General features: G+C 42.6%; 1 protein-coding gene across 1 annotated transcript in view; it reads left to right on the top strand.

Annotated features, from left to right (window-relative positions):
* LOC132385207 (A disintegrin and metalloproteinase with thrombospondin motifs 8-like) overlaps positions 1-16,546 on the top strand; it is a 42,010-nt gene that overhangs the window by 23,154 nt on the left and 2,310 nt on the right. Inside the window, exons 5-7 of the mRNA XM_059957121.1 lie at positions 2,168-2,354; positions 3,202-3,374; positions 10,951-11,126. Of these exons, the coding sequence (XP_059813104.1) occupies positions 2,168-2,354; positions 3,202-3,374; positions 10,951-11,126 (536 nt within the window). The remainder of the gene's footprint in view (positions 1-2,167; positions 2,355-3,201; positions 3,375-10,950; positions 11,127-16,546) is intronic.

Genomic DNA, 16,546 nt, shown 5'->3' with positions numbered 1-16,546 from the left:
GAGGCAGCATCCTGATGAACCTCTTCTGTACCCTCTCCATAGCCTCAACATCCTTCCGATAGTGGGGCGATCAGAGCTGTATGCAATACTCCAGATGTGGCCTAACCAGAGTTTTACAAAGTTGCAGCGTAACCTCCTGACTTTTGAACTCAAAGCCTCGACTAACAAAAGCAAACATTCCATTAGCCGCCATAACTACATTATTGTCTTATGTAGTCACTTTCAAGGAGATATGAACTTGGATCCCAAGATCTCTCTGCTCAGCATTTGCTGTCTCCATGTATTTGCCCTAGGGAGGGAGGAAGGAAAAGCCCAAATACCCTTGGGATAAAGCCAATGTATCTGCATCAGGAAAGGCACATCTCAAACCTGAAAGAATGAAAGGTTTGGGACCCAGTCAAGTAAATCCACGCAGTAGCTGCTAGTTATGTTTATTTTCAATAGGTTCACAGAGCAAAATTGCCCACAGTTTATCTTGTCTGCATCCCCTGAAGATTCTGTAGTTTGAAAGGAAACATTACACAAGTGCTCAAATCACAAGGGCTCACTAAAGATTAAATCATGCAGTTGAGGTTTCCTAACAACAAACATTCACGATAATACCTGCATTGAGCATTCTAATCCTTGTCTGGGAGTGATTGATTCCCAGTCACTGTCGTGGAATTAGTCCAGGCAGTAAACTGAACAGAGGAGATTCTGCAGTTGCTGGAAGTCCAGACCCACACGCAATGCTGGAGCAATTCATCAGGCCAGGCAGCATCTATGGAGTGGAATAAACAGTCGCTGTGGGGTCTCTGCTTGACCTGCTCACCCCTCCTGCATTCTGTGTGCTGCCCAGGCAAATTCTACTGCCTGCACTATCTGTAAATCTAGTATTCGCAGTTCCGGCTTCATCTTCCTTTATCCCCAGTTTCTCAGCCATTGTGTCTGAACTCATATTTAATAGGGCAGGCATGGACAATGTAAGTAACAGTCATAAACCCTGCTGTAATGAAGTGTAACATAACCACAGCTTAAAAATAAAATCAACAGTCAATAGAAAATTGTAACTGCTCCAGTGTCCTGATAGCAGAAGGCTGCATCGCTCTGCATTGATTAAAGCATCGAGCAAGGTTAAAACCGTCGAGGCCGAGAGCGGAAAATGAACAATGCCACTGGCCTGCATTTGACCTGTTTGCTTCTCTTCTCGCTGCTACCATTGGGCAGGATGTGTAGGAGTTGTGGGTCCCACACCACCAGATCCGGGAGCACATGTTGCTCTGTGGCCATCAGGTTCCTGGCCTCACTCGCCTCGGCGCGGAACTGACTCTGCAGCTGTGGGCTCACTTTTGGGGATTCAGCAGCTTATGTTCTGTGTGTTATTCATTTATATTTTTACAATTTGCACAGTTTGTCCTCCTTTGCCCATTGGATGTGAGGCGATCTTTGCTGTGTGTGGTTTTCTGTGTTTCCTTGTTTTCCTGAGGGTGTTTGCAAGAAGATGAATGAAGATTGTATATGGTGTACATACTTTGTTAATAAATTTAAACTTTGAACATTAAACTTATTTATGTAAAGCCTTAAGATTTATTATCAAAGTACTGAGATCCTGAGATTCATTTTCTTGCAGTTATTTACAGGAAAATGAAGAAATGCAATAGAATTTATGAAACAGATATGCACAATCAAATGCTAGCAAACAGCCAATGCTCAAAAGAAGACAAATATAAAAAAATTAAATAAGTAAATAAATTTTACTGAAAACATGAATTGTAGATGAATCCTTGAAAATGAATCAGTAAGTTGAGGAATTAATTCAGGGTCGCGGTGAGTGAAGTTATCCATGGTGGTTCAAGAGCCTGCTGGTTGCTGGGTAATAACCGTTCCTGAACCTGGTGGTGTGGGATCAAAGAGTCCTGGACCTCCTTCTCGATGGCAGCAGTGAAAAAAGAGCATGGCCTGCATGGTGGGGGTCCTTGATGATGGATGCTGCTTTCTTGTGGCAGTGTTTCATCCAGATGTGCTTAATGGTGGAGGGGGGGGGGGCTTTACCTATGATGGACTGGTCTGTATACACTACTTTCTGGAGACTTTCCATACTACAATTTGATTCTTAGAATAGAAATAGTTTTGTGATTTAACCAGGAATCTTTTTTGCAGCTGCACTGAGTTTTTGTATCTTTTGCAGACTGTTGTGGAGGGAAGCTGGGGTTCGTGGAGCCCCTGGGGAGAATGTTCCAGAAGCTGTGGTGGGGGTGTCCAGTTTTCATTCAGAGAATGTAATGACCCAGTGCCCCAAAATGGTGGGAAATACTGCGAAGGGCAACGGACGCGATATCGATCCTGCAATACACAGGAGTGTCTAAACAATAATGGTGAGTCATTTAAAGATATCTACACGGTTTAGTAAAGAGAGGATTATCAACTGTGATGCAATGTGCAAATAGATGTTCTCTACCCTGTCAACGTGATTTATTATTATTCTACACATTACCTTCAAGATTTATGTAAGGTCTAATTTCACAGACATAGTTCTCGTGTCACCTGAGCTATTTCAGAATCAGAAACAGGTGTATTACCAGTGACATGCCAGTGTGCTGTGAAACTTGTTATTCTGCAGCAGCAGTACGGCGCAAAACTTAAAATAATACTATAAATTTTAAAAAGAAATATAAAATATATACATATGTGTGTGAGATTTCAGTACAATGTTGACTTTGAGTCTTCCCTGATAGTAATGAGAAGAGGGCATGGTGGGGGTCCTTAACGATGGATGCCACCTTTGTGACAAGTAATACAACTGTAGTTACTGTAATTCCCACACATGGTGTAGAAAATCATCAAATATGAGAGTTACTCTCTTTGCTTGTAGTTTGTATGCTGATAGAAAGTGACATGTTCATAGGTTAAACCTAGTAACAGTGAATCATCTGATCAGGCTGGAAGATTCAGCAGGAACTGCCCTTGGACGTGAAATAGGATCAAAGGGAAGAGAGTTTGAATACACAAAGAGAATTGAATCTACAACTTTGTATATTGGTCTTTTTTATTGCAAGTTAGAAATGAATACAAGTGAATATTTGAAATCCTTTGAAATTAACAATAAATTTGGCAGTTTGGACCCAAGTCTGATTGTGATAAATTGAATATTTTCTCATTTGAAACAGAATAGAGATCATTCCCAAAGCAATAAATTAACTTATAATCTTTATTTTGCATTAGGAAAGAGCTTCAGAGAGGAGCAGTGTGAAAGGTATAACAGCTGGAATTATAAAGACTTTATTGGCAATACAGTTAAGTGGACACCCAAATACTCAGGTGTATCCCCAAGAGATCGTTGTAAACTCTTCTGCCGTGTCAGAGGAAGAAGTGAATTTAAAGTATTTGAACCCAAAGTAAGTACCTCTTTAGAATAGATTGTAAATAAAACACTTTAACAGTTTAGACAAAAGCTGTTTTTCAGCAGCTAATTGCCCAGCATATTGAATGCTTTTGTGTCTTGTTTTAATTTGGAGTCCTAACATTTGCATTCTCGATAATTTTTGGAAGATATTTCAGCCATGTGTATTTCAAAATGTTTGGATTGATTTCTTTGATTGGGGTGACACGGTAGTGGTTAGTACAATGATTTACAGTGCCAGCTGTAATATTGGGGTTCAATTCTGATGCACCATCAATAACTCTCAGAGACGTGAGGCGAGATATAGGCTTTATTGGCTGGAAGAAAGAACAAGCAGCAATTGACCACCACACTACATCCTGGAGACTGAGGCTGGGGCTGTGTCTCCAATCGCCTTTATACCGGGGCCCATGGGAGGAGCCACGGTCAGTGGGAGGAGCCACAGGAGCAGTCAGTGGGGGGGGGGGGGGCGTGTCCAGACAGGTATATGTAGTTCACCACAAATTTCCTCCGCTGTCTGTCAGCAGTTTGTAAGTTCTGCCGAAGGGTTTCAGCACAGAACATTGACTGTACTTTTTTCCTGGCCTGCTGAGTTTCATCTCATTTAAACCTATGGAATATTGAAAACCCTAGATAGACGTTGGAGGATGTTTCCTATATTTGGGGAGTCTGGACCAGAGGACACAACCTCATAATAAAGCAGCGACAGTATGATGAAACAAAGTTGCCTAACACATGAAATTGGATGTTCATTCTTAAGTTGAAAGTACATTTGCAATAGAAGGTGTGTTTAATGAGGAATTGTCAGCAACTGCAATACTCCAAGTGGTTCAGTGTACTTCAACAGCTGACATTGCAGTTTAAGAACATCGACCGCAGTGATCTCCAGTGAGCTTTTAAATGTTCTATTTCTCCAGGAAAGTTAATGAACCTGATCATTTAGGGGAGATTTGTTTTCAGTGAACTAAGTTGCAAGTCTCTCTCTTGTCACTTGCCATCGGATCACGGCACTGACGTGCTGGAGTGATTGATGATATGTCATTCCCTGGTTTCAGGCAGTGCAATCCCAGTTTTACAGTAATGGGAAGGGTCTCGGCCCAAACCATCGGTTTATTCTCCTTCATGGATGCTGCCTGACCTGCTAAGTTCTTCCAGCATTGCTCAGGATTTCCAGCATCTGCAAAATCAGTTGTATATATGATTAACTGTATTGAACTGTAAACCCAGTGTAATCGTAGTTTAACTGCAATCTACATAGAGTTGTGTGCTTCATGCAACTTGAGTAACAGCTGTGAAGAACATTAGGTAGCATTTAATTAAATACGACATGATAATTGGTTCTTTCAAAATCTCATGATGGGTTCCCGTCAGTCTCACCGTGTTTCATATAATTGACTTGTATTGCCAGAACCTATGGGCAGCACTTGTGGGCAGTCCCTCAGTTAATCACTGTGTTGGTTGTTAACACAAATGACCCATTTCTCTGAATATCACAATGTACATGTGATAAATATAGTTGGCCCTCCGTATCCGCGGATTGGGATAGAAAAAACAACATAAGTTCTCTCTCTTCCTCCTTATTCCCTAAACAATACAGTGTAACAACGATTTACGATTGATAAGTTTGTGGCCTAAGGTAGACGGAGTCAATTTAAAAAAAACCTAGCACATTTATTTTTCAACATTCTGCATAATCACTGAGTTGAATTGCACGTGCATGTAACGAGAGCATCTTGGACCTCCACCTCAGCAGGGGTGATTGATAAGTTCGTGGCCTAGGTGAGAAGGAGATGCAGCTCTCGTTAAATGCACGTGCACTTCAACTTTGAGTGATAATGCAGAAAGTTTGAAGTTAATAACTCATCTCCTTCGACCTTAGGCCACGAACTTATCAATCACCACATGCTGTGGACCACTTCGAGAGGTCCAAGATGCCGACTTCTACAAAGAAGGGATCTGTATGCTCCACGACCACTGGACTAAGTGTGTAAATATAGGAAAAATAAATGTGCTAGGTTTTCTAAAATTGACTCCTTAGGCCTTGAACTTATCAATCATGCCTCATACGTAGCATTTCCATTGTACAGGTGTCCCCCGCTATCCGAAAGTAGTGTTTTTGAGTGTTCCCAGACCCAAAAAATAACCCACCAAATAACACCTAAAACCTAAAATAACACTAACGTATGTCTCTATAGGGATCGCTGCAAAGCAAACGCCGGGCGCTATTTTTGTTTTTCTCCACTCTCGCCACTCGGGGAGCGCGCTGTCTCTATAGGGATCGCTGCAAAGCAAACGCCGAGCGCTATTTTCGCTTTTTGCCACTCACACCACTCGGGGAGCGTGCTGTCTCTATAGGGATCGCTGCAAAGCAAAAGCCGAGCGCTATTTTTGTTTTTCTCCACTCTCGCCACTTGGGGAGCGCCCTGTCTCGATAGGGATCGCTGCAAAGCAAACGCCGAGCGCTATTTTTGTTTTTCTCCACTCTCGCCACTCGGGGAGCGCGCTGTCTCTATAGGGATCGCTGCAAAGCAAACGCCGAGCGCTATTTTTGTTTTTCTCCACTCTCGCCACTCGGGGAGCGCGCTGTCTCTATAGGGATCGCTGCAAAGCAAACGCCGAGCGCTATTTTTGTTTTTCTCCACTCTCGCCACTCGGGGAGCGCGCTGCCTCGATAGGGATCGCTGCAAAGCAAACGCCGAGCGCTATTTTCGCTTTCCTCCACTCTCGCCACTCGGGGAGCGGGCTGTCTCTATAGGGATCGCTGCAAAGCAAACGCCGAGCGCTATTTTTGTTTTTCTCCACTCTCGCCACTCGGGGAGCGCGCTGCCTCGATAGGGATCGCTGCAAAGCAAACGCCGAGCGCTATTTTCGCTTTCCTCCACTCTCGCCACTCGGGGAGCGGGCTGCCTCGATAGGGATCGCTGCAAAGCAAAAGCCGAGCGCTATTTATGTTTTTCTCCACTCTCGCCACTCGGGGAGCGCGCTGTCTCTATAGGGATCGCTGCAAAGCAAACGCCGAGCGCTATTTTCGCTTTTTGCCACTCACACCACTCGGGGAGCGTGCTGTCTCTATAGGGATCGCTGCAAAGCAAAAGCCGAGCGCTATTTTTGTTTTTCTCCACTCTCGCCACTCGGGGAGCGCGCTGTCTCGATAGGGATCGCTGCAAAGCAAACGCCGAGCGCTATTTTTGTTTTTCTCCACTCTCGCCACTCGGGGAGCGCGCTGTCTCTATAGGGATCGCTGCAAAGCAAACGCCGAGCGCTATTTTTGTTTTTCTCCACTCTCGCCACTCGGGGAGCGCGCTGTCTCTATAGGGATCGCTGCAAAGCAAACGCCGAGCGCTATTTTTGTTTTTCTCCACTCTCGCCACTCGGGGAGCGCGCTGCCTCGATAGGGATCGCTGCAAAGCAAACGCCGAGCGCTATTTTCGCTTTCCTCCACTCTCACCACTCGGGGAGCGGGCTGCCTCGATAGGGATCGCTGCAAAGCAAAAGCCGAGCGCTATTTATGTTTTTCTCCACTCTCGCCACTCGGGGAGCGCGCTGTCTCTATAGGGATCGCTGCAAAGCAAACGCCGAGCGCTATTTATGTTTTTTGCCACTCACACCACTCGGGGAGCGTGCTGCCTCGATAGGGATCGCTGCAAAGCAAACGCTGAGCGCTATTTTCGCTTTTTGCCACTCACACCACTCGGGGAGCGTGCTGCCTCGATAGGGATCGCTGCAAAGCAAACGCCGAGCGCTATTTTCGCTTTTTGCCACTCTCGCTGCTTGGGGTGCGTGCTGCCTCTATACGGATTACTGCAAAACAAATGCTGAACACTATTTTCACTTCTCGCCACTGTCGCTGCTCGGGGTGCATGATGCCTCACTGGAAAACAAATGCTGAACGTTATTTTTGTTTCTCGCCAGTCTTGCTGCTCAGTGTGTGCTGCCTCAATAACAGCTCGGTGCATAACGGAATGCTATTTTCACTTCTCGCTACTTAGGGTGCACGCTGCCTCTATACGGATTGCTGCAAAACAAATGCTGAACGCTATTTTCGCTTCTCGCCACCTTTGCTGCTCGGGGTGCGTGCTGCCTCTATGATGCTTCACTGGAAAACAAATGCTGAACGCTATGTTTGCTGTTCGCCACTGTCACTGCTCGGGTTTCACGGAAGATGGTTGCGTCTGTACTGAACATGTACAGACGTTTTTGTCTTGTCATTATTCCCTAAGTAATACAGTATAACAACTAATTACATAGCATTTACATTGTATTGGGTATTATATGTATTCTAGAGGTGATTTAAAGTATATTGGTGGATGTGCATAGGTTATATGCAAATACTACGCCATTTTATATAAGGGACCTGAGCATCAGTGAATTTTGCTATCCGCGGGGGGCCCGGAACCAAACCCCTGTGGATATGGAGGGCCGACTGTAAGTGAATCTGAATCTCTATCAGTGTAAACCTGTGATCGGCTGCTGTGCTGCCTTGATGGGATTTAGTCTCATCTCATATAATTGTGAGAGATTCAAAAAGCACAATTTGCAAAATATCCATTATTGCAGCCACTCTACTGAAAATCTCTACAGTTAATCTTTTTTGTTGTTAAATTTAAAACGCAGTGATATTTTTCATACCATTTCCTTTACTTTAATTATTGTCTTTTTTTCAGTATAAACTCCATCTCTATGTATCGTTTTTTTCCTAAATCGATAAAGCATGAGCCTGCCCAACCCCAGCTCACGTCCACGTTTCAAACATCCCTGAGCATCAACCATGATTTGGTTAAAACTTCTCAAACACTTCCCTCCCTACAAAATAAAATGAAGTTGCAAGCCACTGGATCTCTCCCAATGTTGCTGTGGGTAGCTGAGTTTTAAGGTATCTTGAAGTACTTTTTCTGTTTAATTTAATACTCTCCAACTTGGCAGGAGTAATGGCCATGCTGTCAATGCCTCAGCTTTGTATAGTCCTTTGGATGAGTTTTATCTGTGAATCATATGTTTGGCACCATGTGGATTAAAAGTGATCAATTCAAGGCTTTTAATGGCAGTGTTGGAATTTGCATTTAATTATGTTTGGAGATTTCGTATCACAAAAATAAATACAGTGGATTCCGGTTAATTAGGCCACATTGGGACTAGTACATTTTGGCCCAGGTAAGTGACTGTCCAATTATCTGAAGTTTCATGGAATTTGTTAAAAAGGTATAAAAATGACAAACTATCATTTAACTGAGTAACAAATTATGTATTTAAATGAAATACAGAACAAATTACAACACTGCCAAATCTACTACCATACTATAAAACTTTGTATATTTATGAACAAAATCAGCGCAGACACCTAGTGCAGATAATGGACTGCCTTCATACAATGCTTCTGATGACTGAATCTTCCAAATCTTCATTTTCATTGTAACATTCAAGATAGTAGTCGACACCTTCAAATTCTTTGTAGCTCCTAACTCGTTGAAGTAGTGAAATTGTTTAATTTTCATTCCTAGCCATTTCTGGCATTTCCAAGCCTGAGTGCCTGAAACTGCAGTGAGCAAAATAGTTCTGAATTGTCTTAATGTTTATCTCTGACCAACCATGAGTGACACCAATCACAACTTTTCTCGACAAACACACACAACTGATGCTATTCAAAAACGGTTTGCTGTAAGCACAGTATAGTGTCTTAACAGCCACACAAGTGCATGCAACTGTATCTAGTTAGAAACTGTTGGGCAATAGTCTCCTGTCCCAACTAATTGGCAGTGACCCAAATAAGTGAAGGGAATCCAGGATATTTTCTCAATTTTTGTTCTTTAAGGGTTGTCCCAAATAAGTGGCTGCCATGATTAATCGATGGCCCAATTATCTGGAATCCAACATACATTTCTTATTAACAGGAATCCACTGTACATTTTACTTTCAAAGACTTCTATCAGAAAATTTCAAATATTTACACAATGCCGGCTGATAGTGTAGTGGCACCTACACCTATGACCTACAGACTATGAGCCGAGTGGTCCCAGGTTCGAATCCAGCTGGCTCTTTGCACACTTCCCGTCCGTGGTGGGTAGCAACTTGGGCTCATAAAAAAAAAGAAAAGCAAAATGCTACAGAAACAGCAAAGGTTGTTGCCCAATGGACCACAAAGCGCAGAGAGGAATAGCGACAGCAGCTATAATAAAACGTGGATTTTTAAAAAAAATTATATAAGACTAATACTTGTGACCTGAAATGTCAAATTCTGAAAATCTGCAGTTTTATTCAAATGGTTTAAATTGTGATATCACATAAATTCTCATCCTCATTTGTCCTAAATGTGACTTCAGTTGCTACTCAGTCATATTTCCTTCCCACCATCCCAGCCAAATGGGTTTCACCATACATTTTGATGTACATGTGACACATAAAGCTAATTGTCATCTTTGAAATTGGGACCATTCCGTAGAGAAACCCATTAAAGAACCTGAGCTTCAGCTTTCCCACTGGAGATGGTGATGTCCTTTGCTCCCAATTTCTTCAAACAGTTAAGATGAGTCGTCTTTCAAACCAGTCAAAAGAGAACACTTAATACAGGTCTGATTAATTTCTTATGTGTTAGTTAAATAGGTTTTCTAGTTTCCTTCAGTACAATTATTGTTTCCAGAAATATGTGACTATTTGAAAACACTTGCGAATATAATTTGACAATTGTAAAAGATTGCAATTACAGAATTCTCTGAATTCTGTATATTAAAGCTTTGCAAACAAATGTTATGTTATAAACTTCTCATCCTTTGAGACATTACAAGAAATTAACTCGTACAACATGCTGGAGGAACTCAGTAGTTTGGGCAGCATCCATGGAAATGAGCTGTCAAGGGTCTCAAAGGGTATCCGCCCAAAACGTTGACAGCTCGTTTCCACGGATGCTGCCCGACCTGCTGAGTTCCTCCAGCATGTTGTACGTGTTGATTTGACCCCAGCATCTGCAGTGTACTTTGTGTTTACTAAAAAATAACTTCTAACTTGTTTTCCCAGGAAGGAATGTACTCCTCCATAGGGCATCATTGTAGTGTAGCGGAATGCTATGACAGTTCGGAGTTCAATCCTGGCATCTTCAGTAAGGACCTTGTATGTCCTCTCCTGACCGTGTGGGTTTCTTCCGTGTGCTCCAGTTTCATCCCACACCGCAAAGACTTTCTAGTTAGGTTAGTTGGTCATTTTAGGTTGTCCTGTGATTAGGCTAGGGTTATATTGGGATTGCTGGTAGCATGGCTCAAAGGGCCAAAAGGGCCAATGACCCGCTGTTTCTCTAAATAAATAAATACTTCTAAAGGTTACCAAGAGGTTGTATACATTCCTAGAGCATTATATAAATTGGGTTTTATGTAAGGTCGCTTTAATATCCTGTGGGCTTCTGGATAAGCGATGCATTTGTAGATGGAATACTAATTCAGACCCTCCCCACCCCTCTTCTCTGTTCAGCATCTCATAATCCATCCTTAGGCCAATGAATCCTTGGGAGCAGCCACATATTGGGCATCAGTGTATTTTTGGCAATGACATTTAAACCTAATTTCAGCAAATTCTTGGTGTTGCAGGTAATTGATGGCACTCCATGTGGCCCAGAAACCACGTCGGTTTGTGTCCATGGTCAGTGTGTGAAGGCTGGCTGTGACCACGTCATTGGATCCAGTAAGAAGTTCGACAAGTGTGCTGTTTGTGGTGGGAATAGCTCGACATGCAGGAAGGTCACCGGCTCTCTGAACAAATCTAAGTAAGTCCATTTCTACAAATAGTTCTGTATGGGTAGAGTTGAAGAGCACTACAGCACAGAAACAGGCCCTTTGGTCCATCTAGTCCATGCTGAATGATTTTCAGCCCAGTCCAATCGACCTGCACCCATACTATAGCCCTCCATATCCCTCACATCCATGTACCTATTTGAGTCTCTCTTAAATGTTGAAATCAAACTCACATCTGCTGCCAGCTCGTTCCACATTCGTACCACACTCTTAGTGAAGAAGTTTCCCTCATGTTCCCCTTAAATATTTCACCTTTCAAAGTCAAAGAGGAGACAGATTCTTTGGTCCTACTTGTCCATGCCAACCAAGATGCCTATATTCCTCTAAGCTAGGTGTTCCCAACTTTTTTTATGCCATGGATCTCTATGATTAACCAAGAGGTTTGCGAACTCCAGGTTAGGAACCCCTACTCTAAACCTTTCCTGACCATCTACTGTACCTGTCAAAATGGCTTTTTAAATGTTATTGCAATGTCAGGTGGTGGGGTGGAGATACATCCCTACCAAAGGAAGCGTAAGGCACTCCTTCCCTCCGCTAGCCTGCAGGTCACCCTTGGGCAAGGTGTAACACCTGCTTAGCTCCCCTACCACCACACCCCCCTCCCCGCATCCCCATTCGGGGTCACATGAAGCCATGGGAGCAGTTGGGGGATGGTCATATGAGCAGCTGGTGCATATCACAAGTCCTGGTTATGTGACAATGCAGACAATCTCTGAAGAGTATTGATAATGGCTGGGGTCGTCTGTTTTGTAAAGACACTGCCCAGAAGAAGACAATGGCAAACCATTTCTGTAGCAAAAAAATGCCAAGAACAACCATGGTGAAATAACATGATTGCCCACGTCATATGACATGGCACACAATGATGATGATCACAAACAAGAGAAAATCTGCAGATGCTGGAAATCCAGAGCAATGCACACAAAATGCTGGAGAAACTCAGCAGGCCAGGCAGCATCTATGGAAAAGAGTAGAGTCGACGTTTTGGGCCAAGTCCCTTCTCCAGTCCTGCTGAAGGGTCTTGGCCCGAAATGGCAACTCTACTGTTTTCCATGCATGCTGTCTGGCCTGCTGAGTCCCTCCAGCATTTTATGTGTGTTACTGATGATGATGATATCATTGTACAGATCTTGACTGCTTCCTCTGACAGCAGGTTCCATTTACCCAGCACTTTCTGTATGAAGAGGTTGCCCATTCTAAATCTTTCTTTAGGCCCTTCCTAAATCTTTCCCCTCTCATCTTAAACCTCTGCTCTGTAGTGGCTAATTTCCCAAGCCGGGGGGCGGGGGGAGAGAATTAGAGTCATGTTTATTATCACTGACCTACTGTATGTCATGACATTTGTTGTGTGGCATTAAGAGTGCAAGACATAAAAGTTACTGAGTTGCAAAAAGGTAAGTAAATTATAAATAAAACAGTAGTGTAGCAGTTAGTGTGGTGCTGTTATTGCATGAGAAACCGGGGTTCAATTCCTGTCACTGTCTGTAAAGAGTTTGTACGTTCTCCCCATAACCACATGGTTTTGCTCCGGGTGCTTCAGTTTCCTCCCTCATTCCGAACGTGTACAAGTCAGTGGGTTAATTGGTCACGTGGGTTCAATTGGTTGATGCAGGCCTGTTACTGTGTTGTATAAATAAATGCAAAGAGGTCGTGTTCATGCATTCACCGAATCAATGCCCCTCATGATCTTACGCATCTCTAGGTTACTCCTCAGCCAACACTGAATAAAGTCCACCTAACCTCTCATAACTCAGGCCCTCAAGTCCTGGCAAAATTCCACATCAACTTTCCAATGAGTGAAGTCCTAGAAACATTCAAAAGATGTCAAAACTATTCTAATTATCAGTAGTAAAACTATTTAACAAAAAACAAGTGCTGGAAGAATTCGGCAGGTCAGGCAGCATCTATGGAAATGAATAAACAGTTGCTGTTTTGGGCAAAGACTCTCCTTCAGGGCATAATATTTTTTTAAAATTGATTTTAGCTAAAAATATACCAGATTGAAAATTTATTTACATGAAATTAATAAATAATTTGTTAAAACCACTCCACAATTGTACATGGAAAAGTATCTGCTTAAAAGAGCTCATGGTGTGGCAGTGAGTTGAGCTGCCTCGAGGACCCTTGTTCGATCCCAATTTTGGTTGCTGTCTGTGTAGAGTTTGCACATTGCCCCTGTGGTCAGTTTCCTTCCACATCCCAGGAACATGCTGGTACATTGACTTGCTACTATGAATGACACCTTGGTGTGGGCAAGTGATTGAGGAATCAAAGAGGAGTTGGTGGAGACAAGTGAGAACAAGTGTTGGGGCTACAAAAAAATCTGGAGGAGGTGGTATGGATTTGTGAGATTTCTCTGGGAGCTGGCACAGGCTTGATGAAACAAGTGGCCTTTAGAGTCATAATTAAGAGATGAATGCAGATGAAGGTGGTGGGGTGGAGATGTAAGGTGCTTCTTCTCCCTGCTAGCCTGCAGGTCACCCCTGGGAGAGGTGTAGCAGTCAATCAGGGTCACATGAAGCCATGTGAGCAGGTGGTGGATGGTCGTATGAGTAGTTGGTGAAAATCACAAGTCCTGGTTATGCGACCACTGACGCCAGGCAGACAATCTCTGAAGAGTATTGATAATGGCTGGGTCACCCGTCTTGTAGACTCCACCCAGAATAAGGCAATAGGAAACAACTTTAGAAAAATTTGCCAAGAACGATCATGATCATGGCGACTGTGATCGCCCATGTCATATGACACGTCACATAATTATGTTAATGACAGTGTAGATGGGGTAAAAGTCTTTAAAATTACACTGTGAATCTGAGGTTGTTAAATCTTTTAATGCCAGTGCCTTAATGCTGAATTTGCATGAAAAGAAAATTGTTAAATCACATCTGGTGAACTGAGGCCCCATTATTGGAAGGGAATTCAAGTTTTGGAAAGGATGCAATTAAGAGCTGTTGATAGAATTACAGGAGAAAGAGAAGAGAAAGATTCAATCTTTTGAACCTTTTCTAAAACAGGAAAAGGAATGGAGTTAAAGGGTTTTTCAAAATTTTACAAGTTAGGATTGTAAACAAAATGCTGCTCCATATTTAACCTGCAATATTTAGCTACAAATATGACAATAAGACAAAGGAGTGGAATTAGAATTCAGCCCATCAAGTCTGCTGTTCCATTCCATCATGGCTGATTTGTTATCCCCCTCAATCCCATTCTCATGCCTTCTCCCCATAACCTTTGATGCCCTTGTTAATCAAGAACCCATCAAACTCCACTTTAAGTATATCCAATCGCTTGTTCTCCACAGCCATCTGTGGCAATGAATTCCATAGATACACTGCTCTCTGACTAAAGAAATTCCTTATCTCTGTTCTGAAAGGATGTCCTTGTGCTGAGGCTATGCCGTCTAGTGCTAGACTCCCCCAGTATTGGAAAGATTCTCTCGATGTCCACTCTGTCTAGGCCTTTCAATATTTGGTAGGTTTATGAGATCCCCTCCCTCTATTTTTTTGCTTTTAGTAAACCCAATGGCTTGGCCTCAACAGGTGACTGTGGCAATGAATTCCAGATATTCACTACACTCTGAAAGAAATTCCTCCTCATCTTTGTTCTAAAAGGATGTCCTTCTATTCTGAAGTTGTGCCCTCGGATCCTAAACTTCCCCACTATTGGAAATGACCTCTCCACATCCACGCTATCCAGGCCTTTCAATATTTGGTAGGTTTCAATGAGATCCCCCCTCATTCTTCATTTTAATTATTCCCAATGACTTGGCCTCCACAGCTGACTGGCACCAAGTTTAATTCCTACAAGTACACATTAACTAATTATTTGATTTTTTTTTGTAATATTGTTTGAATATGTCAGAATATTAGAGATTTTGAAAACTCAAGGTACTGCAATAGAGGGAATGTAACAATATTTCACCAGGATGATTCTGGGAATTAGTATGAATTTTGCAGACTAGGCCTGTACTCAAGTTTAAGACTTTGATCATATTACTGAACCATACAGAATTTGTGATGGTCTAAAGGTAGCTTTGAGTTGGCATTTTCTGGCTGGGCCACAGCCTCAGTAAGGGTTGTCATACAGGATTTAAAGAAGAAGAAATTTTTTCATCTAGACTTAATGAATCATTGGAATTCTTTGAGTATTATGAAGGCTCTGTTTCTGAGTATATACAAGGCCAAGTGACTGGAATTGAGGAATTTGGAATTGGTACAGGAAAGAGACACTGAGATAAAAAGCCAAAACTTTATTGAAGAGTCGAGCAGACAGTAGGAACAAGATGGCAGCCTCCTGCTCTTCCTTTTCTTATTGTCCTCAGCGTATTTGATTTGCCAGATAAGCCAGCTAGTATGGTTTGGTGATTTTGATGGGTGGGAGTTGTTCTGGATCCCCCACAAGATGGCAGTCCATGCATTACCACCACAAGATGGCATTTGTGTGTATTGCCATCTCACGTTACCATGTGACTGGGCCAATATTTTGCAGAAAGGTGACAGCAACAGGATTAACAATCATTATGTTTGGACTGTCCCCACATCCTCATGTGGGGAAACTGGTCCATTATTTCCACCAGTTAGTTACACATCTCAATGTTAGTGAAACCAATCTGACATTTATTCACATTGGTTATTAGAGCAGAAGATCCTCAGCCTGTACCTTGCTAGGTGAAAAAGGCAAATAGCAGTATCAGGTTTAATATCACTGACACTTGTCAGGAAATTTGTTGTTTGATGGCGCAGTGCAGTGCAATACCAGAAGTACTATAACATACAATAAGTTATTTTTTTTTTAAATAAGTGCAAAAAGAGAGCAAAATAGTGAGGTAGTGTTCACGGATCTTTCAGAAATCTGATGGAAAGGAAAAAGTCATTCCTAAAACATTGAGTGTGTGTCTTCAGACTTCCATAGCTCCTCCATGATAGTAGTAATGAGACAGAGTATGTCCTGGATGGTGAAAGTCCTTAATGATGGATGCCGCCTTCTTGAGGCATCACCTTTTAAAGATGTCCTCAGTGCTGCGGGGGGGGGGGGGGGGGTAGTGGTCAGCTTTTTCTGATCCTGTGCACTGGTGTTCCCATACCAGACAGTGATGCAACCATTCAGAATGCTCTCCACAGTACATTTGTAGAAAGACACAAAGATGCTTTAAACATTTTGAAAATGAAGCATGTGGAAAGGGAAAAGATTGTATTAGAGAAGGCCAGTGCAGCTGAAGAGCTTGCTTGAATGCAAGCAAAATAGACTGAATAGTTCTATCATAAGTAAAGACTTTGCAGGACCCATCTGGTCCTTATTAGTCTACTTCTGGAGTGAATTAGGGCTTGCAAGCTAGTTGGACCTTAACTGTACTGTACAGGCATAACATTACTGAACAATAGGCAGATTCTGT

The sequence above is a fragment of the Hypanus sabinus genome, chromosome X2 (assembly GCF_030144855.1).
Source record: "Hypanus sabinus isolate sHypSab1 chromosome X2, sHypSab1.hap1, whole genome shotgun sequence".
Lineage (NCBI taxonomy): Eukaryota > Metazoa > Chordata > Chondrichthyes > Myliobatiformes > Dasyatidae > Hypanus > Hypanus sabinus.
The sequence above is the reverse complement of the archived record's forward strand: the minus strand, read 5'-3'. Positions and strand labels throughout refer to the sequence as shown.